Consider the following 27,370-nt stretch of genomic DNA (forward strand, 5'->3'; position numbering starts at 1 on the left):
GGCTTTCTGATAGCGATTACCCGTTCATGCCTCATAACTACAAATATCATGTACTAAACCGCACGGGTGCTCGTGCGGTGGCATAAATGCTTATGGACGAAATGATCTGAACTCAGAAATATTCTCGGATTTCTCGCTTGACTGCCTCCCCACACATCGATTGCGTCACTTTTAGCCCAATAACGATAATTGTTTCAGTAGTTTACAGACCACTTTGCGGAAACAACAAGAAACTCTTTTCTCATGAACAAATTTTTATCTTATCTCAGCAAACTAGACAAAATGTTCCTCATAAGAGGCAATACGAACATTTGTATATTAGGTGAGAACGAAACTACTAGAGTATATAAGCAGTTGTTATACTCTTACGCATGTTCAAATATTTTAACCCTGCGCACACAAGTCACCACCTCGGGTGCTAACCTATTAGACGTTTTTACCACCAATACTTATGTTCCTTTTGTAACTGCTGGTATCCTCTTAGTTTTTATATGTGACTATCTTCTAATTTTTTGTTTTATTCGCTGCTCTAAGAAATTCAAGCCTAACACTCTCCTATCACCTCGTAGCTACCCTGAAGCTAGCTGATTTCAGCTCACTGGAATAGATTGGGAATAAGAAATTCTTGAAAGCGATTTATATAAAGCGTACAAATACCTTTTTGACAAAATAATTGCTACATACGATAAAGCATTCCAAAAAATAACGTTGTAAAACGTCCTAAAAATTAGGAAATCGTGGGTTACTGCTATGCTTTCTTAAAAAATTAAAAAAAGTCAAATGTACCAACTATGCCTTCATTAAAATGCGAAACAATAATAAGTTAGCTATATTTAAGACTTTTCCTAAACAATTACACTACTAGCTAAGAAAAAGCAAGCAAAATACTATAAAAAGGATTTTCCGCTTATATTTACTAGTCCAAAAAAGCTTTCGTAAGAAATTAAAAAGTTTTGCGAATACATGCTACTTGTGATGACGTACAAATACCTTCGGTGAATGGTACTCTTTTACGTCACCAAGCAGTCATTTTCTTAAATGCTCACTCTGTTCAATGCTCTGATAACAGTCTTTTTCAAAATACAGAAGGTGTCAGACTGCCCGTGGTGAAACTTGATAATACAGATGCTTGGGCTCGTTGGTGATTGGCAATCAACATAATAGCACAGTGCAAGACTACGACTAGTTACGACGTAACTACAGAAGAAGAGACAAGGACAGAAAGAGCGCTGACTCAACAGAAATTTTATTAGTGAAAACGCTGGAAATATATACTCATGACAGAACATCACCGCGCAATCGCGCAACTTATCGCATCACAGCAAGACAATCAACATCTCATTATGTGGTTACGACGCCACAGCTCAGCACAAATTTACAATCTATTGTGTTGAAGCCGAAAACTCGATTTCCTTTTTAGTCAGAGCAAGCGAAGGCATGCTGATACATCGATCACTCAGTATTTGGATATTATTGGCCTCCATTATTTCTCATGTATTACTACTCTTTAACACATGATCCGCTACTGCGGTGCGTTGAGGACTGCATTGACAACTTCGGTTCAGTTGCGTTCCAGAATGCTGCAGGCATAGCAGTCAATGGCTTTCTTGAACTCGTTGGCTTTTGCCTAAAGACAACGTTTGTATTTTGGAACGAAGGCACTTTTATTTAAAAAAGAGGAGTGTGCATCGGTTCATGCATAGCACCTGTTTAAGGGATACTTTTTTCGATCGCCATGACCGACTATTGGCTAGCCGCTTCGACAGAACGGTAGTCGTAAAAGTGTTTTGTTTTGTTGACGATTTCCTTGTGCTTTTAAACTGCGATGATCGGGGATTTGAAGCTGCCGCTTCTAACATATTACGTCTTTTCGATGAGTGCATGGCACCTCTTATTCTGACGCATGAGCCTCTGGAGGATGTTTCAATAGGTTTTTAGATTTGAGATTAAACATCTCAAGTGATCACTTTTGCTGGCAATATGAGCATAGAGGAAGCAAAGTTCTTTTACATTACTCATCTTCTAATTCAAAGCTCGTAAAGAGAGGGATTGCGAATCATTTCTTAAGTCATGCCTTCCGAAAGTCTTGCGGCCACTCGTTAATCTGCAGCTTCGTTGAGCAGGCTTCCCGTCTGATCAGCGCTGGTTTCCCGAACATGTGCTGGTTTCGGTGGCGCAAAAGATGCTCAAGACAATTAAACAGGAACGAGAAGCACCAGTGAACTGCGTGGCAAGTAGCTCAAAGTGCGTGGCTGTGATTCCTCATCTACAAAGAATTTTTCACAATTTGTAAAAGATAGATGATAAGGTAGATGTGAAGGTGGCTTTCTATGCCCCGGAGCAGCTTTCGGCACTCTGCAAATGGGTGAATGCGCAGTCCGCACGAAGAAGCTGCTGCTCAATCAAACATAGAAGGCTATTCGTAGCATATGTGATAGCCGTCGTTCATTTGCTCCCGTTGTCATGCGGCAACATATATGTCGGGCAAACGGGCCGGTGCCTGAATGAACGTTGAAACGAACATAATTAAAATGTATACTCAGTAATGCTAGGTCATTTGGGCATTCGTTGCAGAGATTGTGGTTGCCGACCGGAATTGAAAAAGTGAACTGTTGTAGCTAAAAATTGTCACCAGCTACCATCAGAAATTATGGAGGCCAATAATATCCAAATACTGGGTGATCGACATATCAGCTTGCCATCGCTTGCTCGGACTAAACATGAAATCGAGTGTCTGGCTTCGACACAAAAGATTGTAAATTTGTGCTGAGCTGCGGCGTCGGAACCATATAATGAGATGATGATTGTCTTGCTGTGATGCAATGGGTTGCGTGGTTGCGCGGTGATGTTCTGTCACGAGTATAAATTTGCAGCGTTTTCGCCAATAAAATTTCAGTTGAAGTCAGCGCTCTTTCTCTTCTGCTGTAGTTACGTCGTAAGTACTCGTAGCTTTGCGCTCTGCAAATATGCTGCGGTGAAACAATGTGTGTCCGATTCTCTGTTGGTATTTCCTACAGCGGCGAGTGAAGTTAAAAAGGTAATCGGTAATCTTGAGTGCAATGGAGCTGGTGATTTTGACGACATACATGTATCTCCCGTAAAATATGTATCACATATCATATACAGTCTTAGCCCACATTGTCGATGTAATCTTCGATTACAGACTTTTCCCCAGGAAACATGAAATAGCCCGAGTTTCCCCAACTCACAAAGGGGGTGCAAACCACTCCGTGAACAGTTCCTGACAGATATCAATACTACCGCTCTTCTCAAAACTGTTTGAGGCTGTTAGAAACTCACGACTACAAGAATTTCTAAATAAGCATTTACTATTAACACATTGAAGTATGAGGTTCAGAATAATGTTGTAAGAACGCACTCCTCCAAGTAAAACTATAAATACTACAATATAGTGAAAATCATTTATACACAGTTGGTTTATTCCTGGACTTACCTAAAGCATTTGAGAGTGTGAATCACGAAATATTGATATCGAAACTTCATAACTATGGAATACGTGGTACAACATTAGAACTCACGCGAAGCTATTTACTTGACCGTTTTCAGCATTGTTTTCTCAGGCAGCTAACCTCCCCACATCTTAAAATACAAACTGGCGTACAGCAGAGAGCTATACTTAGCACTGTATTATTTACCCTATACATTATTGACCTCCCAAGCATTTCACCTACAATGAACATAGTCATGTATACGAAGGACACTATTTTTTTTCACGGACATTCCTAAAACGGATTGAAAAAGAAGTGAACGAATATTTAGATCGGTTGTCTGACTAGCTGAACTTGAACAAACATCAGTTAAATATTATGAAAGGTAATTTATATTAATAAAGCTGATAAATATAAGCCACTGCCTTTAAGTATTAGTGTTTTATTCAAAGGAAAGCAGATAAAACGAGTAGCCATGAAAAAGTGTCCGGGTACATGGTTTCAAGTGAACCTCTCTTGCGACACTCATGTTAATTGATTCAGCCTTGACCTTAGCAAAACAGTAGGCTCCATATATAAATTTAACAGTCTTATGCTGCTAAAAAAAGCAATGCACTCTGCCCTTTTGAATCAGAACTTCGTTATTGTGCGTAAGGCTGGGAAACAACAACAGTGAAAAATTATGAAAAAATAACAAAACTAACAAAACTACAAGAAAAGGTATTAGGAAGTTTCGAAAGCTGCCATAGTAGGCCGCATGACTTTCCCACACGCAATCTTTATGATAAACATTCATTGAGGAAAGCAAATTAAATTTACGATTATCGTTTATGATTTCTCCTAAAAAGCAGCGAATCTATGTTTCTAGTATACGAATCGCATCTCCGCGGTATCAATTACGCCACAAAACAACAATGCCACTGCTCACGCGAACCAACTACGGACATGAGGACCTGAATTATGAGGACCTGCTATGAAACATTGTGAGGGATGACATAAACTTTTACGCCCCCTTTCAAACATTATGTGAAGGCTTTCTGTAACAGCCTACAATAACTTATCAATAACTTTTCATACATCAGTTATGCATGTCTTTTCACAGTTTTTTTTTTCAATGCAGTTTCAAGCTACATATTTTAATGCGTTTAGGTATATAATCTCGGGCTGTTTGAATGATATGTTTTTATATGTAGTGTTTTTGTTATACGTTCGTTTTCATGAGATACTTTCATGATATTTTTATTTCACATAAAGTGTTTTTATCGTATGGTTTGTATACGTTTTTGCTTTCTCGAGGTACTTGTGTGATGTTAAACTGTGTTACTCTGTTTGCATTTATTGTTAAGTACATTCTGATGCCTTCTTGTTGTACATGTAATCAAAACTATGTGTATGCATGCCGAATGCGCAAATGAGTAAGAACCTCTGGCAGGCAACGTGGCCTTTGGCTTTCCTCCTCCTTCCGCGAAACGAAAAAAAAATAAATTCGAACTTCAAACATCAGAGTATTCTTTAACAATGCGCTAAGCGCAGCCTAATTATCAGTTGAAAAGCCTCCAGTATAGCGCCGGACACTGACCACAGTCACAGCGAAAGCTCTAAGACCGGCGTTTACGTGTCTGTCTTGTCTTGTCACCTAGAAGATATTGGCTTCAGAGTCTTTTTCAAACACGTTTCAGGTGACCGCTACAAGCACATTTGCAAGGTACCCACTATGCCATTAAATGTGACAATGTTTCTGTAGTAGGGAGGTATTCAGTATTTCATCCTTCGTCATTCTTCGAAGAAGCGTCGTACTCGCACACAACTGCAAAGAATTTTGTGGATTTTTTTTCGATGCTGTGGTCAATGATGATGCCTGATGATTTTGTAATGAGTTAAAGTATTCGACGACTTACTCGGTACGAAATTCGCATTGTGTAATGCCTGATTATTCATTTGCACTTCTAAAACTTTTCATTGTTCATATTACCGCGATAATTTTCCCGGCAGTGGGCCTGCCTAAGGCAAGTTTGCAACGGAATCTCAAGCACCGGCGTGGCTCTCTGGCAGAATAGACTGGTGAAATACTGGGTTGGCACGCAGGGGACCCGAGCTCGAATTCCATTGCGTACTTGATGTTTTTTTCTATACTTTGTTTTTCCTTAATTTGCGCAATAGAGGTTACAGTATACGGCACACGCAATCCTTGTTGTAATCTCATACAAGTTCCGTTGTAACAACACACGCACACACACACACACACACACACACACACACACACACACACGCACACACATTTCCACTCAAACACACCACACACAGCGCTCATAAGAGTTATGAACTAGCCAAACTACAGGGTCCCATAATGTGATAATAGAGCATCTCGCCCGAACCAAGTTATTGCTACTCATTGAGTCTTTTGGGATTCTGCGTCTCATTTGCAGTTCCCAGCCAGGCTCCTCAAGAGGTTCAGTGCTCGCCGTTGAGCTCGGAGTCGATCCGCGTTACGTGGCAGCCACCACCCAAGAGCGCCATCCACGGCTACCTACAAGGCTACCGCATCTGGTACGCGCAGCTACCAGCCCCACGAGGTAAACGTTATCTTCTGTGGTCATTTTCAATACCATTTATGATAACTGCCGTTAACGAACATCCAACGAGCTAATTATTGATGCAAAACAAAGGCTACTAATCCAAGTGATTTGGGGTGTTAGTGCACGATAAATAACACCATATGGTCAAAATTTTTTGAGCCCTTGCATAAAGGGTCTCTCATAGTCATATCTGGTTTGGGACGTAAAACCACAAATATATTATTATTAGTGGTATTTTAGGAGAGTTTGGGTCATTTATATGAGCTTTTATTTCTTTTTATACGAAAATAGTAGAATGAGCTTGAAAGTGGCTATATTTTAGGGTATGCAGTGTGTCAGGGCGCGTAATACATAAGCAGGGGAAGTTGGAGGTACAGTAGTTAAACAGGACACAAGCAAGCTGTCACAAGAGACGAAGTAGCTCAATAAGAAACTGCATAGCATAAAAGCTCCAAACATGAGAGACAATATATAAGTGGCAGAGCATTCGAAAGTAACAATAAGTGTAAGGTATCCGACGTAGAAAAATATAAAATGGTGAGAATTGAACGCTCTCTAAAGACCCGAATAAGCGTTCAAAGAGGTGAAGAGGAAAGTTTGGATAGGCAAAAACCGGATGTTTGCAGTAAAGGACCAAAATTTGGGAGATCCTACGTACCTGGGAATCGACGTTATGCGAAGCATGCTCAAGAGAGATGACCATGCCGCAATTTTTTTACTGAGCGATACGTCATGAATTGACGCTAAATAAATGTACAAACATGGCATGCACAGACAAGTATTGGAGAGTTCCAGATGTTTATATAACCAGTTGTTCGCGCCTGCGGAACGACGCCAACTGGTACATGCGTATTAGAAGTACTAGAAGGTGATATGAAGTGCTGATGGTGACAAAGATGCTGGCCCATAAATCAACTACTCATCTGTAGTCGTGATTACGTTTCGTTCGTCGTTTATGTTTAAACAGCAAGTTTTGTGTCGAGTGGTAAACGTTGTTAGTTTGCTCTCATCCTGTGTGGTTTTCGTGCATCATTTGTTTGAGAGCCGCACGCTTCACGCTTCGATCTTCTTGCGACTTTCAGTGTTACATTCCAAGTTGTTGCTATCGCATTCCTTGTTTTGCCCTTGCGGCGAAACTGTGAAATTTTATTTTTTATTCTAAATTTTAGAGTGCTTGTTTATAAGGAGAATTTCTTCTACACCACAAATATGAAGCTAGCTTTTAAAACTTTAAAATAATACACGTGATGTCAAAGATTCATGATCCAATTTCCAAACCACTGTGCCGGAAAAACCGTAGTTAACGCAACAAGCACGCCAGAAGGGTGGTGCCTGTGCTGCTCAATCGCTTATCAGCGAGTAATGCTCCTACACTAAATCATTGCATGTCTTATATTACGCTACTGTCACATGCGTGCCTCATTCTGAATTAGAGCTGCACAGCGGCCGATATGTCCGTCTTTTCCCGGGACAATTTTTCACGTGCTTGATCTATTGTTTTCAACTATTACGTCTAGGTCTCTTGTTCTTTCTGCAGTCTTTCTCTCTCTCTCTCTTCATGTATGTATGCATATATATATATATTTATATATATATGGGGGGTGCGTATGTGTATGTGAGGGGGGAGTCCAATGAGTGCAAGACAAGAAGCGGATGCACGTACGAACAATAGATATTTTCATGATTGGCATTTCGATCGATTGATATGTGGGAATTTACGTCCCAAAACCACCATATGATTATGAGAGACGCCGTAATGGAGGGCTCCAAAAATTTCAACTACCTGGGGTTCTTCACCGTGCACCCAAATCTGAGAACGCAGGCCTACATCATTTTCGCCTCCATCGAAAATGCAGCCACCGCAGCCGGGATTCGATTCCGTGACCTGCGGGTCAACAGTCGAGTACCTTAGCCTTTTCACCACCGCGACGGGGCGTTTTGCGTTTCGGCTATGGCACGGCCTATGTGTAACTAATATGGATATGATAGTCGAGTTCGCGGAGCAGTTCTACAGAGAGGTGTACAGAAGCCAGTACAACCAGGATGATATCGTGAGAAACAAGCAATGCCGTGGTGGTGTAGTGGCTAATGTACCCGGTTGCTGACACGCAGGTCGCGGGATCGAATCCTGGGGGTGGCGGCTGCATTTCCGATGGAGGCAGAAATGATGTAGACCCGTGTGTTCAGATTTGGGTTAACGTTAAAGAACTCCGGGTTGTTGAAACTTCCGGAGCCCTTCACTACGGCCGTCTTATTATCGTATGATGATTTTGGGATGTTTGTAGGCCCGTGTGCTCAGATTTGGGTGCACGTTAAAGAATCCCAGGTGGTCTAAATTTCCGGAGCCCTCCACTACGGCGTCTCTCATAAACATATAGTGGTTTTGGGACGTTAAACCCCACATATCAATGATTTTGGGACGTTAGGGCTCATATATGAATCAATCAGTCGTGTGAAATATTATTAGTTCCGCGAAATTTCAAATGCTACCAGTAACTACAGGGCAAGTAAGCAAAACCCTAGGAGAAATGCACAGGCAAAGCCGCTGGTGAGAATAAGGTAACAGACCTCCTCAAAGATAGCGGAGAAATTGTGTTAGAAAAACTGGCAACCCTATATACGAAATGTCTCTTGATTGGAAGGGTACCGAATCTTGCAAGAACGCCAACATCCTCTTCATTCTTAAAAAAGGAGACGTCACCCTATTGCAAGAACAGCGTGATGCCGGTACGTTTTTTGACACTGGTACACGCTGGAGACACTGGTACACGCTTGCAATCACTGGCACTTCGCTGGGCGCACTAGAAAAAAGTTGTGTCGCGCTGGTAGGGGCACTGACTCGACCGCTATGATGCTGGTGCACACTGCGAAGCACTGGAAGCGCTTAAATTTTTACTGGCAAGCGCTGGTGAATACTGGAGAACGCACTTTTTCTACCAGCGCAGCGTGCACGTTATTGTAGCGCGTGCCGTGGTATGCTTCCGTGTTGTTGAATATAAAACGCTTGATTCGACGGAACGGAGAGATGAGATGCTACCATAACAAATAACGAGCATACGTAATTTTTGCGGCGCACGTACGTATCGCAGCAATTATAATCCACCTTTTTCGCATATGCCCCCGCGTATACCGGCCAAATTCGCATCATCCGTGTATTGCTGTAACGATTCCAAGTTGTAGTGTTTGTAAGCCTGCAGCTGCACGCCACTCCTAACAAAAACAGGAAATTGTTTTTGCCGCAAAGTTAACGAAACGTAAATCAGCTCTCTCAATCGCTTCGCAAGTTTTCCCAGTGGAGGCGAGAAAAAAAGCTGTCATTCGATTCCGCCACACCGCATAAATGTACGTCTGGCCACGATTATCCTTCTACATACTTCAGGTAAGAGTTGGAAATGTTCCGAAGCTCAAATTCAGAATCTTCAACCATCCCAACTTACCGCGTCGAGGGCGGTCTTTCTTACCCAATGCCCGGCCCAGCGAACGTTAAGCCTGTCGTGCCGGCCGCGTTGGTATATATGTTACTGGCGCTTCTTGCTTCGTGTACACACAACTTCAAAATGTGAGAATAGCTGTAAAGTATTGTTGAGACATCCATGAACCTAAATAAACTATTTTGGTCTTGTGTCGATGTTCGCACAAGGAGCGCTGACGATCGAACGTCGTGCTTTCAGCTACGCAAGTTGTCACCGAAAGCTGTCGGCCGCAGCCGGTGCTTCTCCGACTGATATGTAACAGCACGCAATTTTCAGCAGGTAATTGGGCACGCCTTCGTGAACTGACTCCCTGGCATACGTTTTCAGAGGATTACATTCGTATTTCTATAGGTGTTTGTTTAATTGTTGGTATTGATATAATTGTATAAATCTGCACACTGGCACGCCGGCTGTATACTGCCAGCGGAGGCCAGGAAAGCAGCTGTCGCTCGGCATAGCCACTCCGTAAATGCATTTCTGGCATTTATTGACCTTCCAATTACTTTAGTAACAGTTTAGGTAACAGTTAGAAATGTTGCAAAGCTCAAATTCAGAAACTTCAAGCATCGTAACTCAGCTGCTTCAAGAGCAGCCTTACCCAGTGCCCCGTCCCTGCGAGGCCTATCGTGCCGGCGCTTTTTACTTAAAATAGGCACAGTTCTAAAGTGCAAGAATGACTGTGAAGTACAGTTTAAACATCCCTGAGCCTAAATCAATCATTTATTTGCTTGTACGGTGCCCGCACAAGGAGCGGTGACTATCGATGTGTCGTGTTTTCAGCAACGTAGGCTGTCACCGAAAGCTTCCTTCTGAGCGCAGGAGCAGGTACTTCTCTGACTAGTATGTAATAACACGCAATTTCGAGTCGGTAATTTGGTACGTGTTAGTGAACTAACATACTATAATACTTTTCCAGCGGATTGCATTAGCCATTTCATCGACGCTTTTTAATTGCACGTATTCATATAACTGCAAATATGTAATCTTGCACGCCGAATGCGTACTGCTACTTCGTCGCTTGCGCGAAACAAAAAACAAAAAACAACTCAATATTCAATTCTGTGCGCGTATATCTACCGAACAAGACATTTAATTCATCTGTACATGCTGACCAGTAGCAAGTGCGAGAAGCGACTATCAAAGCAAAGAACTATAGGCAACAACAGCTGACAATCTGTGGCTACTCCTCCAGTCAGTTTGAGATTTTTCAGAGTAAAGATATGGATGCTTCAAAAAACTTTGCGCTCTTGGTAATATCCGCACATCATTCGGTGCCCGGAAGCCGGTCGTCACCGTCTTATCAAGACGCAATTGTTATTTAGAAAGGAATATTTTGTCAGTCTTGACTGTGCGACTTATAAACATGGAGTTGAATGGTGTGTTCTTCGGATAAATAGTCGTTTTACAACCCCAAACATCGTTCTGGCGTGGCATAGTGGGTAGCGTACTTGGTTCAAGATCTGAAGGTGGTGAGTTCGAGTCCTGTCGATTGGCGTTTTATTTTTTTATTTTCAACTTTTTTAATTTCAATGTGAATGCATGCTATTTTACTTATTTGTTTGTTTATTTATGGCGAGTGGGCAACCCTGTTTTAACCCTGTAAAGCCGTTTTGCGCAGAGTACTGGGACGCTGCCGCTCGTCCCACTACCTGCGCTGGAAGGCGCTGGTACCAGCGCCATACTGGGCCCATAATCAGGCATGTCGCTGGACGCTGGCACCCAGTGGCGCTGGTCTTAGCAATAGGGTGGCCATTCGTTCCGCCGTCGCGAAGAGGACCCTCGATAGTCGCCGACGACATCCTGGCAAATCTTACACTTCCTACATTGAGGATGTTCTCTCACCTTGCCGGCGTGTCAATTCATCTCCAGAATCGGACAAAGTACGCCACATCTTGAAAGGCATTGGATCGGTTGCTTTTAATGCCCTCGCTGCGCGAAATCCAGCTACCATCGCTAACATCGTCACGACATGCCAGCGCCTTGATTCGCTGGACTTCATTCGTCTCCAAGCGAACATTGGCGACCACCACTCCACGCACCATGACCGTCTGCGTGACCTCATCCGGGACATTATACGAGAAGAATTGCGGTCTATGGGCTTCACACCTTCTTCACCGCGTTAAACAGCCTTTAGGAGTTCCTTTGCGTGAACTCATCAGGGGTGAACTTACATCCATGACCGGCCCTAATCTCGTACAACCACCTGTTTCTCGCACCATATTAACCTGCGCACAAGTCGTTGCCGCGCCTCCGAGCAACGTACATGTGACATTTCCGCAACCATCCTACGCGTCGGTTGCTGCCGCTCCTCCGGTCAACTACTGGCCGATGCCACCTGACCCTTCTTCGGCCTACCTCAGTGCGCTATCTCCAAGTGCCCCTAACGCCTTCTACTCCCCACCCTGGCACTCGTCCCGCCCTGTCTGCTATTACTGTGGGTATTGTGGCCACATTTCTCGCTTCTGCCGCAAGCGCCAGCAAGACAAGCGCCGTGGTTACGACATGCGTGAACGAGATATGTACTATCAAGGTCAACGCCATTCATCACCTCCACATCGGTGTCCCTTTCCATCCGCGTCGAGTGCACCTCGGAACAGCCGGAACTCCCGACGCCGTTCACCATCACCCATTAGCCGCTCCACCTCCCCACTTCGGCCTGTCTCATCCGTCACTGCCAGTCATTCGGAAAACTAAGTCATGCAGTTTTTGGGGGAAAAAACTGCATTACGAATTAGGACTAATATTCCTCCATCAGGCCCGTGCGACATGATTTCGGTGGTAGTGAAAGGAGTGTACGTGAATGCTCTGGTGGACACGGGTGCGGCATTTTCTGTTATGCGCGTCGATTTAGGCCAACTTCTGAAAAAAAGCGATGACCCCTTACGATGGACCCACGTTGGTTGCGGCGCAGGGGTATACTATTCGCCTTTCCGCTTTCTGTACAGCCCGCTTTTTTATTGATGGTATCCGACACCACATTCAGTTCGCCGTCCAGACTAACTGCTCTTACCAATTAATTTTACGGTGGGATTTTCTTTCTTCTGCTTCTGAGGCTATTTGCTGTGGCCAACGCGTCGCCCACCTCAGCGGCACGGACTTCACTCTCAACGAAGACCCCCAGAGGCCACTTCGTTTAAAAGGTGTGGAAGATACCAAATTTCCACCAGGTAAAGAGCGAATTGTAACGATTGCCTCCAAGGACATTGACCATGGTGACGCCTTGGTCTCGCCATCATTCAGTTGCGTCGGTAAAGGCATTATTCTCGCTTCCGGTGTAGTTCGGTTTCTCAATGGTTAGGCACATGTAGCCCGCTGCTGTGAATACAACATCCGAAAAAAATCTACTGCCTCAGGACACTACGGTGGCTTGCGTGACGGATCCCAAGCCTGCGTGCATCGTGCAACGTCATGCCGTCTCCTTCAAAGACAGCCCTAGTGGTGAGCCTGCTTTTTCTGCCTTTAGTGCAGCCATTTGCGACGACTTGAAACCTTCACAGACGCAACAGCTGCTTGTTTTGTTAAAGAAACACGCAAGTTCCTTCGATGTTTACTCCTCGACGTTGGGCCGCACTACTACTACAACGCATCGAATCCACACAGTCGGAACATCTGTTGTACGGCGCCAGTCCTACCGCGTGTCTCCTGCTGAGAGAAAAATTATCGAAGAAAATGTAGCCGACATACTCAAACGAGAGGTAATTCACCCCTCATTTAGCCCTTAGTCGTCACCTGTGGTTCTGGTTCGTAAGAAGGATGGCTCCGTGTGCTTTTGCGTCGATTACAGGGTGCTCAACAAAATCACTCGCAAGGATCTATACCCAATGCCTAGCATTGACAACGCCTTGGATTCTTTACAAGGCGCGAAATACTTTTCCAGCCTCGACCTGCTTTCCGCATACTGGCCAATTCCTATGCATGAAGACGATAAAGAGAAAACGGCATTCGCAACCCCTGACAGGCTATACGAATTCAACGTTATGCTTTTCGGGCTGTGCAACGCGCCCCCTACATTTGAGCGCATGATCGATACCGTGTGGCGCGGCCTCAAATGGAAGACCTGCCTCTGCTACTTGGACGACATCGTCATTTTTTCGTCAACGTTTTCTAAGCATATACAACGTTTGAATTTGCTTCAAGCACGTAGTCGTGACGCACCATGTTTGGATATAAGTATTGCTGTTTCTCGGATTAAACCTCATTTTAGAAAGTTAGCGCCGTGTATGTGTTCTGTGTCTTTTTCTCTGTCCAGTCCTGGATGCGCTATACCTAGAACAACATGAATAACCAACAAGCCCGCCATGCAACCTTAGTTTGGATGACATTCTGACCTGTCTTGCCGCCGCTGGTCTCCAAATAAACACACAAAAATGCCGTTAGCCACGAAAGCTATCAAGGTTCCGAGCCACGTCGTGACCAAAGACGAAATTCGGCCGGATACGGACAAAATTGCTCCGGTACGTGCTTCACTTTCCGCGTTCCGAAAGGCAGAAGGAGTTGCGAAGTTTTTTTGGTCTCGCCTCCCATTTTCGCCGTTTTATACGCAACTTCACATCAATAGCGGCTCCACTGCACCAGCTTTTTGCTTCCGACGTGCCCTTTCTGTGGTCAGAAGAATGTCAAACAGCATTCGACCTTTTAAAATGTGCCCTCACATCCTAACCTGTACTCTGCCACTTTGATGAGGCCGCACCGACCATCCTACATACGGACGCTAGCGGCCGTGGTATAGGTGCTGTTCTGCTCCAACGTGACACCTGTTCACAAGAGAGAGTAGTTGCATATGCCAGTGGAGTTCTAACTGCGACCGAGAAACACTATGCCATAACTGAGCAGGAGTGCTTGGCAGTGGTCGGGTCAGTGCAAAAGTTCCGTCCGTATCTCCACAGCCGTCTTTTAGCATCGTTACGGACTACCCCTATGCTGGCTTTCCACGCTAAAAAAATTGTCTGGACGCTTGGGTCGGTGGATTCTACGTTTACAGGAGTATGACTTCAATATCACTTACAAGTCAGGTAGAAAACATCAAGACGCCGACGCCTTTTCCCACTGCCCGCTACCAAATACCCAGCTCAGCATCGGTCAAAGTTTGTCCACCACTTCTACTGCAGCGGCTGCGCTCGCCTTAATTCACCAACTATTCTCGGATGACGCGCACATTTCACTCCGGCCAGCTGTCTGATCTGTACTGTAGGCGTATCATGGACCCGCTATCAGGAGCTTCCCATCCACCTAACGCGCGACATCGTCGTCAACTCTTGCGATTTAAGCTGGAGAATGGAGTTCTGTATCGTCACATCTACCACCCAGATGGTGAACACTGGGTTCCCGTGCTACCACGCTCTCTTCGACTTGACGTGTTTAAAGGCTTCCACGACGACTTGACTGCTGAACATCTTGGTATTCAAGAACTTACGACCGCATTCGAAGTCGCTTCTACTGGCCTGGTATTTCTACTAGTATCGCGCGCTACGTCGGTTCCTGTGTCCCGTGCAAGCGTCGTAAAATACAGACACCTGCACCGGCTGGGCCTCTGCAGCCAATTCCATGCCCCACAACGCCATTTGTGGTTGTAGGTATTGACCTTTACGGCCCTCTTCCTGTCACATCTACTGGCAAATGATGGATAGTGACTGCAGTAGACCACATGACACACTACGCGGAGACAACGTCTGCATTAACTGCCTCTGCTTCGGAAGTTGCCGACTTCGTTCTGCACGCCATCATTCTGCGCCATGGCACCCCTCGTATATTGTTGAGTGACCGTGAAAGGGTGTTCTTGTCAAAAGTGCTAAATGAAGTATTGAGCGCTTCTGGAATAACACACAAGGCAGCTTTAAGCTACCACCCTCAAACCAACGGTCTCACCGAGAGGTTTCACCGTACTCTCGCTGATATGATAGCCGTCTACATAAGTCAAGACCACAAAAACTGGGATACTTTACTGCCATTCCTCACCTTTGCCTACAACACGGCCATTCAGCGCACCACCAGATATTTGCTGTTCTACCTCGTTTATGGACGTTCCCCTGCTTTCTTCCTCAACGTTTTCTTTTTCAACACTGACGTCAACTAGTCTTCGTCTTCCAGCGAGGAATACATTTCAAGACTAGCCTGGTGGCGCGATCGTGCTCGCGTCAACACGGAAGCGCGACAGCAAGATCTAAAAGTCATTTACGACGCATCCAATCACCTTGTGCTCTACTGACCTGGTGACGAGGTGCTCCTATTCACACCTATTCGTATACCTGGTGTGTGTGACAAGTTTCCGCCTCACTTCATTGGGCCTTACATAGTTATCGAGCAGACTTCGCCCGTTAATTATCGTGTGATCTGACCTGTCGTCCCAACAGACCGCCGTCACCACACCACAGATATCCTGTACGTGTCTTGCAAGAAGCCTTTCAGGTGACGTTCTCTGTCACATTGACTTTTTACGGCCAGGTTGGCCGCTTCGATGTGGGGGGAATCCGTGTGGGCATTCGTCATGCGCTTCTTTTCATATACGCATTATAATAATCATCATCATCCGCCTATGTCTCTGTCCTCATCTTCCCTGGGTGTCACCACAATCATCATCGTGTGTGTGCATGCTCGATCTCAGACTGCCCGTTCGTTGCTGAACCCTTGGGCTGAATAAACGCTGTCTCAACCTAGACGTCATAATATTTATGTTTTCACTGTTTGTATAATTTTTTATCATTATTGAATTTGTTCTCTTGTACTCTCGCTGCAGCTACTTCTCTGCATTTGTATTGATGAGAGTATTTATCATCCAGTTTGTAGTTGTCTTTTCTGTCGACTTTGATGATTTATGTGTATTCTCATGTTTCCCCACTCCGCCTCTGATACCTTTGGGCCCTAAGGATACAATAATTATAAAAACAAATGAATGAAAAAATAAATAAATATTTAAATATTTAAATAATGAATAAATAAACCGTGTACGAAAGCTCAACACATACAACAATAAAATTCAAATACAACAATGTAATGAAACCTTTATGCAAGTATTTCCCTCATTTTTGTTATGGAAACCTCTACATTGGGACTATTTACAACTTTGTTGGGTAGTTTGTTCAAGCTCCTTATGGTTCTCGGGAAAAAAAATGCTTACGTGTGCCGTTTGAAGAGCTGCTTTCCTGTATCATTTTACCGTTATTGAACCTATCACTTGTTTACACTGTGTGGTGCCTAATACAATGATTGTTAGTTTGTATTAAATTATTGTATATCAAATAAAAGTATTTAAAGCTGCATTCAGCACGTCTAGCTCCAAGTGTAAATAGACCAATGAATTTTATTATATCAGACACACTATCGGTGTGTTTGTGGTTGTTGCAGATAAATCAGACAGCGGATCTTTGAATTGTCTAAAGTTTAAGAGCGTTCTTTTTTCTGTAAGGGTCCCATATGCGTGAGGCTTACTCCAGGCATGGCCAGACTAGTGCTTACTACGCAGCTAGTTTGACGTTGGGTAATTGCCTCGCAAGCTTGCGTCGAATTAACCAAAGGGATTAAGAAGCTTTTGTGCCGATTGTATTGATGTGAAGATTCCAGTTTAAATTTTGCGTGATGGCAACTCCGAGTATCTAACAGCCGCTGTTTCCTGTATTATAGAATTCTGTCTACAGAATGAAAACGGTGCAAAATGGCTTCCTTTCTGCGTACACTGAGAACGATAGATTTATCAGCGTTTAAAAACCTATTTCATTACTTGCAGCAGTCTTAAACTTCAGCAAGGGCTCTATAGAGTGACGTCTGATCAGCCTGAGGCTTAACCGTGGCGTAAAGGATGCAGTCATCTGCAAAAAGCTTTATCTTTACATCGCTGGGTATTTTACTTACAATATCGTTTGTATAGATGAGGAATGAAATCGGGCAAAAACTGACCCCTGTGGTACGCCTGAAGCTACCTAAAGGGTCTCTAAGCCATACTTATCTTCCTCTACATATTTGTGGCTGTCTTCCACTTGCGCCCGAATAAACTCAGTTGGCTATTGATTCCAATGTCGTAGAGTTTATTTTATAGTTTATAATGAGAACCTTTGTCAAGAGCTTTGCGTAGCCCAAAAATACAGCACCTATCTGTTGTCTGTTCTTAATCGCAAGGGACAAATATTCAACTGTGTCATTGCTGACAGAGAACGCCAAAACCGATGCTGGGCATCGGATAGCGAGCAATTTTCTTCCAAAAATGTGGTCAAGTGTAGAAATGATGTGTTCGAGTAAACAGCTCTTCAAACGGCACTTTTAAGCTTTCTTTTTTCCGAGAACCATAAGAACCTTGAACAAGCTACCCAGGAAAGTTGTCAATATACCCAATTTGGAGGTTTCCATGACAAAATTGAGGGAAATACTTGCATAAAGATGTTCTTGCATCGTTGTACTTAAATTTTATTGTTGTATGTGTTGAGCTTTCGTGTACTGTTTATTTACACAGCTTGTTGAAGTAAATGATATTGGGTGGTAATTAGATACACGCAAGCGATCTTCTTATTTGAATATAGGAACAATACATACACCCCTCCAGTTTAACGGAAGTGAACACTGTGTTAGAGAAGCATTAAAAATTATCAACAAGTAAAGCGAAATTCACTTTGCGTAATGCCGCAATAAGATCATAGGAGTGTTATCTGGGCCACCAGCCTTTTTAGCATCAATATTAAGAAGCTATTTGAAACACCTTCTTGGTGAACAACGAAATCCTGCACAGAAGAAATAAACCCTTCAGGCTCATTACAGCATTATCTTTCGAAGCATATGGGGATTGTTAGTATCGGTGAAATTCATTCGCAATTGCTGAAGCGTTGTAGACTCGTGTAACATCTACCAATAAAGAAATACTACTGAACTTGTTTTTGCCTAAATACCTACAAAACTTTCCGAGCGCTTTCTTGAGGAAACTCCCTAACGTGTTTGCTCTAAACATAAACCATTCGCTCTGAAGCTGCCATACCAACTTGGGAATTACGCAAACAATCTTGCTCACCTGCTGCTGAATGCACTGCCGTCCCTGGACCTCCTCCACGGGGCTGGAGTTGGCTGCTGCGAGATCGTCTTGACTTAAAGCTGGTAGCCGTTGGATGACTTGAACTTTTTCTTCCCAGCGCTCGTTCAAAGATGAAGTTGCAGAGCTCACCAATCCTGTCGACTGTGCCAGTTGAGTTTGTTCGCTGTGGGTTCTCCTTGAGGTAGAATAAAGTCTCGTTAAGGAGATAATTATCGGCGTTGATGATGCAGAAGGCAGGTTTGAGATAAAAAACTTTGAGATATATTGTAGCAGCATATTTACAGTCAGTTATTTATAGCTTGCCGAAGCACACTGCCAACAACAAGGATGTAAACAGCGTCTTACTCTTCTACTTAACTTTTTTAGGTTAGAGCCTAGAGCGTGGTTACTACATACAAAGAACCTCGTCTCACAAATCGACCACTGCATGGTTATGGCCTATACAAAAGTTGCAAAAGTTCCAGGTGGCAAGAAACCGCAATGACCTGGAGTTCTCTGTTCATAGGAAGCCAACGCACACTGGCCGCTACCTTCACTTCGATTCTTCCCACCCCGCCTGCCACAAGGCTTTGATTGTGACCACGCTACTCGAGAGAGCTAGAAACTTATGCTATAATGACACAGAGCGAAAGAAAGGAGAGGCCCGCGTAATTGCTTACCTCAGAAAAAAAACGGATACCAAAAGCTTCATTCGAGCCGCCACCTTCCGCGCAGAGCAACAGATACGAAAACCCCAATCAACCTTGATTGGCAGCCCCCAGAAACGCGTACCGGTTCCATACGTTCAGGGAACCAACGAGATGTTGGCGCGGATCTTCAAGAAGGAAAGGGTTCACATCGCGCACGTGCCTTCGTGCACGCTGGGACGCCTCCTCCCCCACCCGAAAGACCGGTCAACAATGAACAGGAGCCCCGGTGTCGTTTACGAAATTCCGTGCGCCGAGTGCCCCTTGTGGTATATCGGTGAGACGAAGAAACTACCGGAACGACTGAAGCAACACGCCAACGATGTGCGGAAGTTCTACAAAGAGCGCAGCGCAGTCGCCGAACATGCTGAGACGTTGGATCACCAGATGAACTTCGAAACGACGGCTATCCTTCAAAGCTATCCGAACAGGTGGAGAGGGTTGTTACTCGAGTGGTGGCGCATACAGAGGACAGCCAATAACATCAACCGCTCTATCGGCACCCTTCCCCCAGTGTATACACATAGACTGCGCTCCACGGCAAAACGAGAGAGAGGGGGGGTCATTAGCCACCCCGCGAGTGCTTTGAATACGCCGCTGCTACGTAGCCTCTGCAGTCACTCCTGAGGAATGAACCAAGTTGGTTCCAAAACATCGGGTTTTTTTTAAACATTTGGTTTGAGTCTAAATCATCTCCCAGTTTTATACCCGACCAGACAGACTTTTGTCGAATATTTACATTGAAGTCAATCAGCCAAAGACTTCGGACACAATTCAATGCAGCTCGTCAAGCGCTACATACGCATTAAGGAAGGCATCTCAGTCTTCAAGACTCATCTCGACTTCAGCCGCTCCTGCAAAGAAAAGCAAGTCGTTCCTAAAAGCCTGCACCTAAAACGACCTGTCCCGGCCCCTGAGGGCTTGGAAGTCGTCATGAGAGCCGAACGACGACTGATCAACGCCCGCCTTTATTAAATGAACACCTCTCTACAGAAAGAAGAATTGGACCTGCTCTTCCGAAGGCCAAGGGTCAACCTGAGCACCACATCTCTTAGTTGATGTCTGCAGTCGACGCGTTCGCAGACTCTGTCGCGGCATCGACTGCAAAAAAGCACTAGACCACTCAGGATAAGAAACTCTCCTACCATGCAGGTGGACCAGAGTTCCACCCAAAGCATCCAAAATTTTGTGTTATCACCAATTTTTTATTTCGTCCACTCACTGGTAGGGAAACTTCTGTCCTGTCAAACGGACATGTCTATACCATGTCAACGACGCCCCGTCTACCGAAACTTGTCGCGACTGTAGAGGAAGCCGTCCGAAGCGCGAGGCCGGGCGCCAGAGAAAAAAATTAGATTGAAATCAATTGGATCCTTTTAAAATTACCGTGTTCGCAGCGTGTTCAAGTCAATATATGTCAAGTTTATTAAAACAGCTACGGAAGAGATGTATTGCAAAAATATTACATTAGCAGGTCATCAGAGTTCAGAAAAACTGCTGGGGGCCTATAGTGAATATGCATGTTGCCTGCCTGAAGCCATCAACATGAAAGCAGCAAGAGTGGCTCACAGCGAAGACTTCCCACCCCGCCATACAACAATGTAATGAAACCTTTATGCAAGTATTTCCCTCATTTTTGTTATGGAAACCTCTACATTGGGACTATTTACAACTTTGTTGGGTAGTTTGTTCAAGCTTTCTATTGGTAAAAACAGCGAAATGACGTTTGTGTTGAAGTGTATAAATAATAAAGTGAGTAGGTTGCAATGAAAAATAAAAAAAAATGCTGAGAAAGTAGAAACCTGATGACATTATTTACAGGATTTTCACTTTCTCTGTCCATTAGTTCTTACATATAATAAAACACCTGATCCTCTTTGAAGCGCGACATCAAATAGGTCACACTGTAAATTTAGAAATTAATAATGCTGACTTATTTGTGTGCATTGAATTTTCTACTCCCTCGTACGGTGCACTCAGGCCTTGCAAGTAATACAAATAAAACATTTGGCATAAACAAACATACTTTTGTAAAAATTTACTGAAAACTAAAGCCCCCTAACCGTCATTCAGTTTTTATTTGCACCATCTGCCTGCGATGTACCTTTTTTTTTTATTCGCCATTGTAGTAAGCTGCTCAGTACCATCACAGTGATACAGCAGGGAGCCACGCACATGATGTCAAATCTGGTTTTTGTTTTCCACTCCAACTACCCAATATCGCCTTGATTTTGTTCAAATATTACCCATGGCCACTTGCAAAATATACACGTGCAGTATTTTGGAGAATGACTGCTGCACGAAATCCGCAAATCTGCGGCAGGCATGACAAACCGACACTTCGATGTGAAGTAACTAGGCAGTTTATTTTAAACAGGACATACTCAGTGATTGAACAACTGTTTCACGTTTTGCGCTGCTCTCGCTGCAGGTAAAAAACCGACTGGGGCCTATTATGAGCATTTGATAGTTTAAACTCGCAATTACTAACGATATGCATCAATCGTGTAGGCAATGCCGTCGGTACCCTCGAAAATGCTCAATACATGAACTGTGACGTACGGCCGTACATGCAGTAGCGTAATAAGCTGACCGGAATAAAACTTGACATGCGTTTAAGAGTCGTGACGAACATGCTGCGGAATCTACGAGAAAAGACGAGCGTTGAGCCAGTGATGCTGCAAGAAACAAATACGTCTTACTAGCAATCTGTCTACCGCAATTTGCCCGAAACCTTTTACTTACGGTATCAGTAGTTTGGAAACAACCCAAACGCAATTCGATTCACACCACATAGCTGCCCTCAGTACACCCCCGACACAGTTTGCCCGATTGATATCTGGGGTTTAACGTCCCAAAACCACTATATGATTATGAGAGACGCCGTAGTGGAGGGCTCCGGAAATTTAGACCACCTGGGGTTCTTTAACGTGCACCCAAATCTGAGCGCACGGGCCTACAACATTTCCGCCTCCATCGGAAATGCAGCCGCCGCAGCCGGGATTTGAACCCGCGCCCTGCGGGTCTGCAGCCGAGTACCTTAGCCACTAGACCACCGCGGCGGGGCACAGTTTGCCCGAGACTGTTTACTTAAGGTGTCAGTAGTTCAGAAACAAACCAAAGCAATCTGATTCGCAAAACACACCACACACACAGCTGCTCTCAGTACCGGCGCTACCGGCGAGTCCGCGGTGGCGTTGGCTGCTGGCGTGGCTACCGCAAAAAACAGCGAAAATTCTAACTCAACGCGGAAATGACGTTTGTGGTAGCCGCTGCCAATGAGCGCCGAAGCAGACGACATGTGCGTCTTCCCTCTCTCTTGCGCGTTTTCAGCATACGGTTGTCAAACACGCTGCCGGGCCGCCAGTGTTCCTTCTCGGGGCTAATTAGAAGCTACGACTACAAGAGCGTTGGATATTCTAGATTTCAGTTTTTTCTACTGTCTCAAATTATGCAAATAAGAAAATTATGGCGGCTTTGAAATATGGCGGTAGTTCTTCAAAAGAGACGAAGTCAAGTGTAGACTTGTACGACGAAACATAACAAGCTTAGAAGAAAGAAACTCTTTCAGAGCGTTTTATTGAGTACGGTAGTGTTAGAATTGGACATACAGCAAGTTTTCTAAAATCCCGTGTGATGAATAAACCTATACCCAGGAGATCTAGATTTAACGGGCAGGCGACCTTCTTGTGACTGTGGATCAAGTAGTGTGTCTGATTACTGAGTGCAAGTAATTTCCTACTATACTAAGCTACGTTAATTCTCTTTTTGAAGCTGAAAGCAACATGAGTCATCATCGCTGCCAGTGCCAATGACAACTCTGGTATTAATACATCCAAGCTTGACCTGCTCTTTCCGAAAGAAGGCCGGCCACACCTTCAAATAGGAAGACATCCGACAAAAAGTTAGGGAATTCTTTTGAAGTTGAACAATACTCTTTTCTGCAGCCCTAACAAAAGCTGCGCATGAGTAAGCTGTAATTATTGAGGTAGTTTAGAAGTAGAGAATAGAACGAAGGAAAGGAAATGAGTGTGTCCGGATTCAGCTACAGATGCAAGACGACGATGTTGAGCAAAGTTGAACACTAAGACGCATGGCTAAAATTGTCTGGCCTGAATACCTTTTAGAGCGTTTTTATTGTGAATGGCGTTTGTTCCTCTTTTGCAATGCCGACCAGACAAGATTCCATCAATCTCTAGATTAATTTAGTTTTTCACAAACATGCATTGTGCGAAAACGTACACAACAAAGTGATCCGAAAATCAAAAGTCACTAGCGCCCATGGGCAAATTGCTCTGGAACGCCAGCAGTCTGATGTCAGACCCCAGGTAGCACATGACGCTGGACCAATATTGGTTTCAAGACAGCTTTGCGTTGCCAAAGCCCAGGACGGTGTTGTCGGCGTAGTAACATTATCAAATGAGCCGTTGACGTTCGCCGGAGGTAGTGGGCCAATTAGGCTTCCTTTCAGCCGAGGTTGGGCGTTTACCGGCAACGTTGGACCGTGTTTGCCGCCGTCGCGTTGTCTGCTGCTGATGTTGGCTTAGCCGACAGATTTTTACCGGCAATATTGTACCGAGTTTTCCACTGTCTTACTGCCTCCTGCGACCATTGACCCAGCCTATTGCTTTATCTGGCAAGATGGGACCAAGTTTGCCGCCGTTCCGCCGTATTTTCGCCGATATCGGCCTAACCGTTGACTTTTACTGGTAACATTGGACCGTGCTTGCCATCATTCTGCCGTGTGCAAAGACGTTCATGTACAAGAATCACCACCTGAAGGCTTTCGCAAGCAGTGTTGTGACTTTTTTCTGTAATGTTATTGCTCATGAGGCAATGTTGGCTGAATGAATAGGCGGATTTCATCGGCGATGCTGAAGCACTTCCTTGTCTTCCTTCACTCAGTCATATTGCCCTTTGGCGCGCTTGCAAGTCTTCGCCAGCGACACAGGTACAGAGTTTATGAATTAAATACTGCCAGCCTTCTTGAAATTGAAATATTAGGATGAGACGAGCATTACCAAATTTATGTTCATTGATCAACGTGCGTATTGATCAAGGGTCAAGCTTTTTATGCACGCGTTTTATTGCCGGAACCTCAGGCGTGCGCACATCGTAGTTTTGTTACACGTCGTGGTGGTTGTGCAGCTATGTTGCTTGACTGCTGGTATCAGATTGCAGCTGTTGCGAGTGCATTTTCAATTGAGGAGAAACCGAGACCCATGTGAAGAATGTGAACAAAATGCTTTGTTTTAATAGTGTCATGCTAATGCCGCATGTAAGATACGGGGCATGAGGTATTGCCGACTGAATACCTTACACTCTTTTCTTAGTTTCTGCTATGACAATGATAACCGTTATTGCTAGTGCAGACACCTTTCTACCTAACGAGAGAACGAATACAGGAAACGTGGTCTAAAATTCTCGGCACCGAGCAATATAATATAAGAATAGAAACTACCTCAATACAACACTTCACCCCAAAAGAGGACCTTCAATATTATTACTTATTTGAATTAGATGGTCACCACTTGTCAACGTTTCTATAGTATTGACACTTTATTTTGTTCATGGTAATCGTTATCAGCCTGACTACGTCTACTGCAGAACAAAGGCGTCTGTCATGTTCCACCAGTCAACTTGGTCTGGTGCTTGCTGCTGCCACTTTAAACCCGAGAACTTCATAAACTCATCGGCGCTCCAGCTTTCAATCATCCCATACGTGCCAGATTTCTCTGCAAATTTATTCAGTTATTTTCATTGACCAGTTATTACACAGCCCACGAGATACATGCCCGACCCATATCTCTTTTTTTAATTTCAACTATGATATCTTTAACCACAATTTCATCCCTGATCCACTCTGCTTTTTTCTTGTCTGGTACGGTTAAACCTATCATTTCCTTCTCTCTTTCTCTCTGCGTCGTCCTCAATTTAAGTGGAACCCTCTTCGTAAGCCTCCAGCTTGCTGCTTCATTGGTAAGAATCAGCGAGATGCAGCTTTTATATACCTTGTTCTTGAGGGGTAGTGGCAAGTTATCAGTCAGGATTTGAGATTACTTGACGAATGTGCTCAACGCTATTCTTATGCGTCTAGTTACTTCATTTTATTCGTTCTGCTGTGTTGTTATTGCTATCCAAAGTATATGTAGTCATTTACAACTTCAAAAGCACCACTCCCCATTGAGAAGCCCTGTTTTCTTCCGAGCTTGTCGTACATTACTTTCATTTTTGGCAGATTAATTTTGAGGCCTACCTTTGTACTCTCCTTGTCTAATTCAGTAACCATGAGTTGCATTTCCTTGTTTCAATACCTCAGCGATGCAATGTCATCGGCGAAATGGAGGTTACTAAGGTACTTTGCAAAAAACTCTTATCCCTAACTCTTCTCAATCTAGCCTTCTGTAAACCTTCTGTAAGCACGTGGTAAAGAGCATTGGAGACATCGTATGCCATTGTCTTACAACCTCCTTGATTGGTATTCGGACAATTTCTTTATGAAGAACTATGGTGGCAGTTGACCCTCTGTAGATTTCTTCCAAGATGTTTACATGCACTTTTTGATGCCCTGATTCCGCAGTGTTCACATGAGTGCTGATATTTTTAGTCAATCAATTGTCTTCTCGTAATCTATGAAGGCTATGTATAGCGGTTGGCTCTATTCTGAGCGCTTCTCTATTACGTGAGGGGTAGTGAGAATGGAGTCTACTTTTGAGTAGCCTGTTAACACAAAAATCCTGCTTGTTCCTTTGGTTGCTTGAATTCTAATGTTGTCCTGGTTCTTTATAATACATACCATTTATTCATGGGTCAATTTTAATTTACGCCTCTTTGGTAAAAACGTTTGGCATTGCTCGGTCAGCACTGCTGATATATTCCGCGTCAGCTTTTTACCCAGACATTCTCGCACGAATGTGTTCACCCGGAAGTTCTATTGAATACTGATTTTCTGCACAAACCAAGCCTGGATCTCATTTAGAGCACCTTATCCTTTACATTGTTTCGCTGGTCAATTTGTGGCACTGGTTTTCCTAGATTTTTTTTTAGATTCCTAGACCTCATTTCGAGCAAGATCTTATAAACTACACGGAACGTTTTCAATCTCTGTGTGTGCACGCATTCACACACGATCGTCATGTGCTTAAGCGTAAGAAGCACAATTACTTCAGAGACAAAACAACACTTCATCTCGTGAAAGTAGTAAAAAATAACAGCTAGGCGTGCTTTTGAGCTAGTTGGTTCATTACTCGAGGAAATTAGGCATGGTAGAAAAAAGACTCGGATGAAGTCAAAACATGTTTTTTTTCTCATTAACATATTCATTTTAACAAAGCCACCCATAATCTTTAACGACGGTACAAACACGTGTTTGCCAAGTGCTTGTCCATTCGTGTATCAATTTCATCACCTTCCTTTAAAATCTCGTTCAATCATTGCTGTGCACGTGCTTGTATAAACAGTAAAACTTGTTTATTTTTTATTATTGCAAGTGAAATACGAGAAAAATGCGGTTCTTACTTCAGTACCGAAAGTTTCCATGTAGCGACGATGCACTAAAGATTTGATTAAAGACCGAATCATATCCATCCTTTTATTTGCCACAGTTTTCCCGGTGTTTCGTAAGCCGGCGTCACTTGTCGTCGGTGGTGCTGGTGTCAGTGGCCGAACCATCTACTTCTGGACGATTCAGATATCTGGAAGGATAGAGTTACTTAAATACACACTACAGGGAACTCTGACGCTACTGTCGAGGGGAGCTGCAGTGCGTCACGCTTCAGCGAGCATGGGACTTGTGGGTACATAGATTTGCCTGGCATACCTATTTACATTGGTAATGGCTTCGCATGGCTTGAAGCTGTTTGTCACTGAACATCAATCGGCAAACGTTGGACAGTATACGTTTAACTAACTTAATATTTTAGGCTTACCCCTTTGAATCGGGTTACGCACTGAAGAACTGTTTGTTATTTAACTTTTTGCAATAAATGGAGCCACAAGTGCGTTTCTGCCTACAAGCACGGAGACTAGGGAAATTCATATTATACCCATAATTCCCACGGTCTATGATGATCGAAGCTTAATTGTCCTCTCTAATCATTTAAAAAAATTTTGTCGACATCGACTCCGGAAGGGAGTTGATGAATAGAGAACTAATCAGCGCATGGCTGCGAGTGAC

General features: G+C 43.9%; 1 protein-coding gene across 9 annotated transcripts in view; it reads left to right on the top strand.

Annotated features, from left to right (window-relative positions):
* The window catches only part of LOC119172975 (cell adhesion molecule Dscam1-like), a 2,235,730-nt gene that overhangs the window by 1,061,401 nt on the left and 1,146,959 nt on the right, over nt 1–27,370 (top strand). For 8 of the 9 annotated variants that reach the window (XM_075891768.1, XM_075891770.1, XM_075891774.1 and 5 more), the window contains one exon: nt 5,876–6,022. The exons of the other annotated variant lie outside the window; for it this stretch is intronic. In XM_075891768.1, coding sequence (XP_075747883.1) covers nt 5,876–6,022 — 147 coding nt within the window. The remainder of the gene's footprint in view (nt 1–5,875; nt 6,023–27,370) is intronic. 9 annotated transcript variants of the gene reach the window in all.

This window comes from Rhipicephalus microplus, chromosome 4, assembly GCF_043290135.1.
Source record: "Rhipicephalus microplus isolate Deutch F79 chromosome 4, USDA_Rmic, whole genome shotgun sequence".
NCBI classification, from domain to species: domain Eukaryota; kingdom Metazoa; phylum Arthropoda; class Arachnida; order Ixodida; family Ixodidae; genus Rhipicephalus; species Rhipicephalus microplus.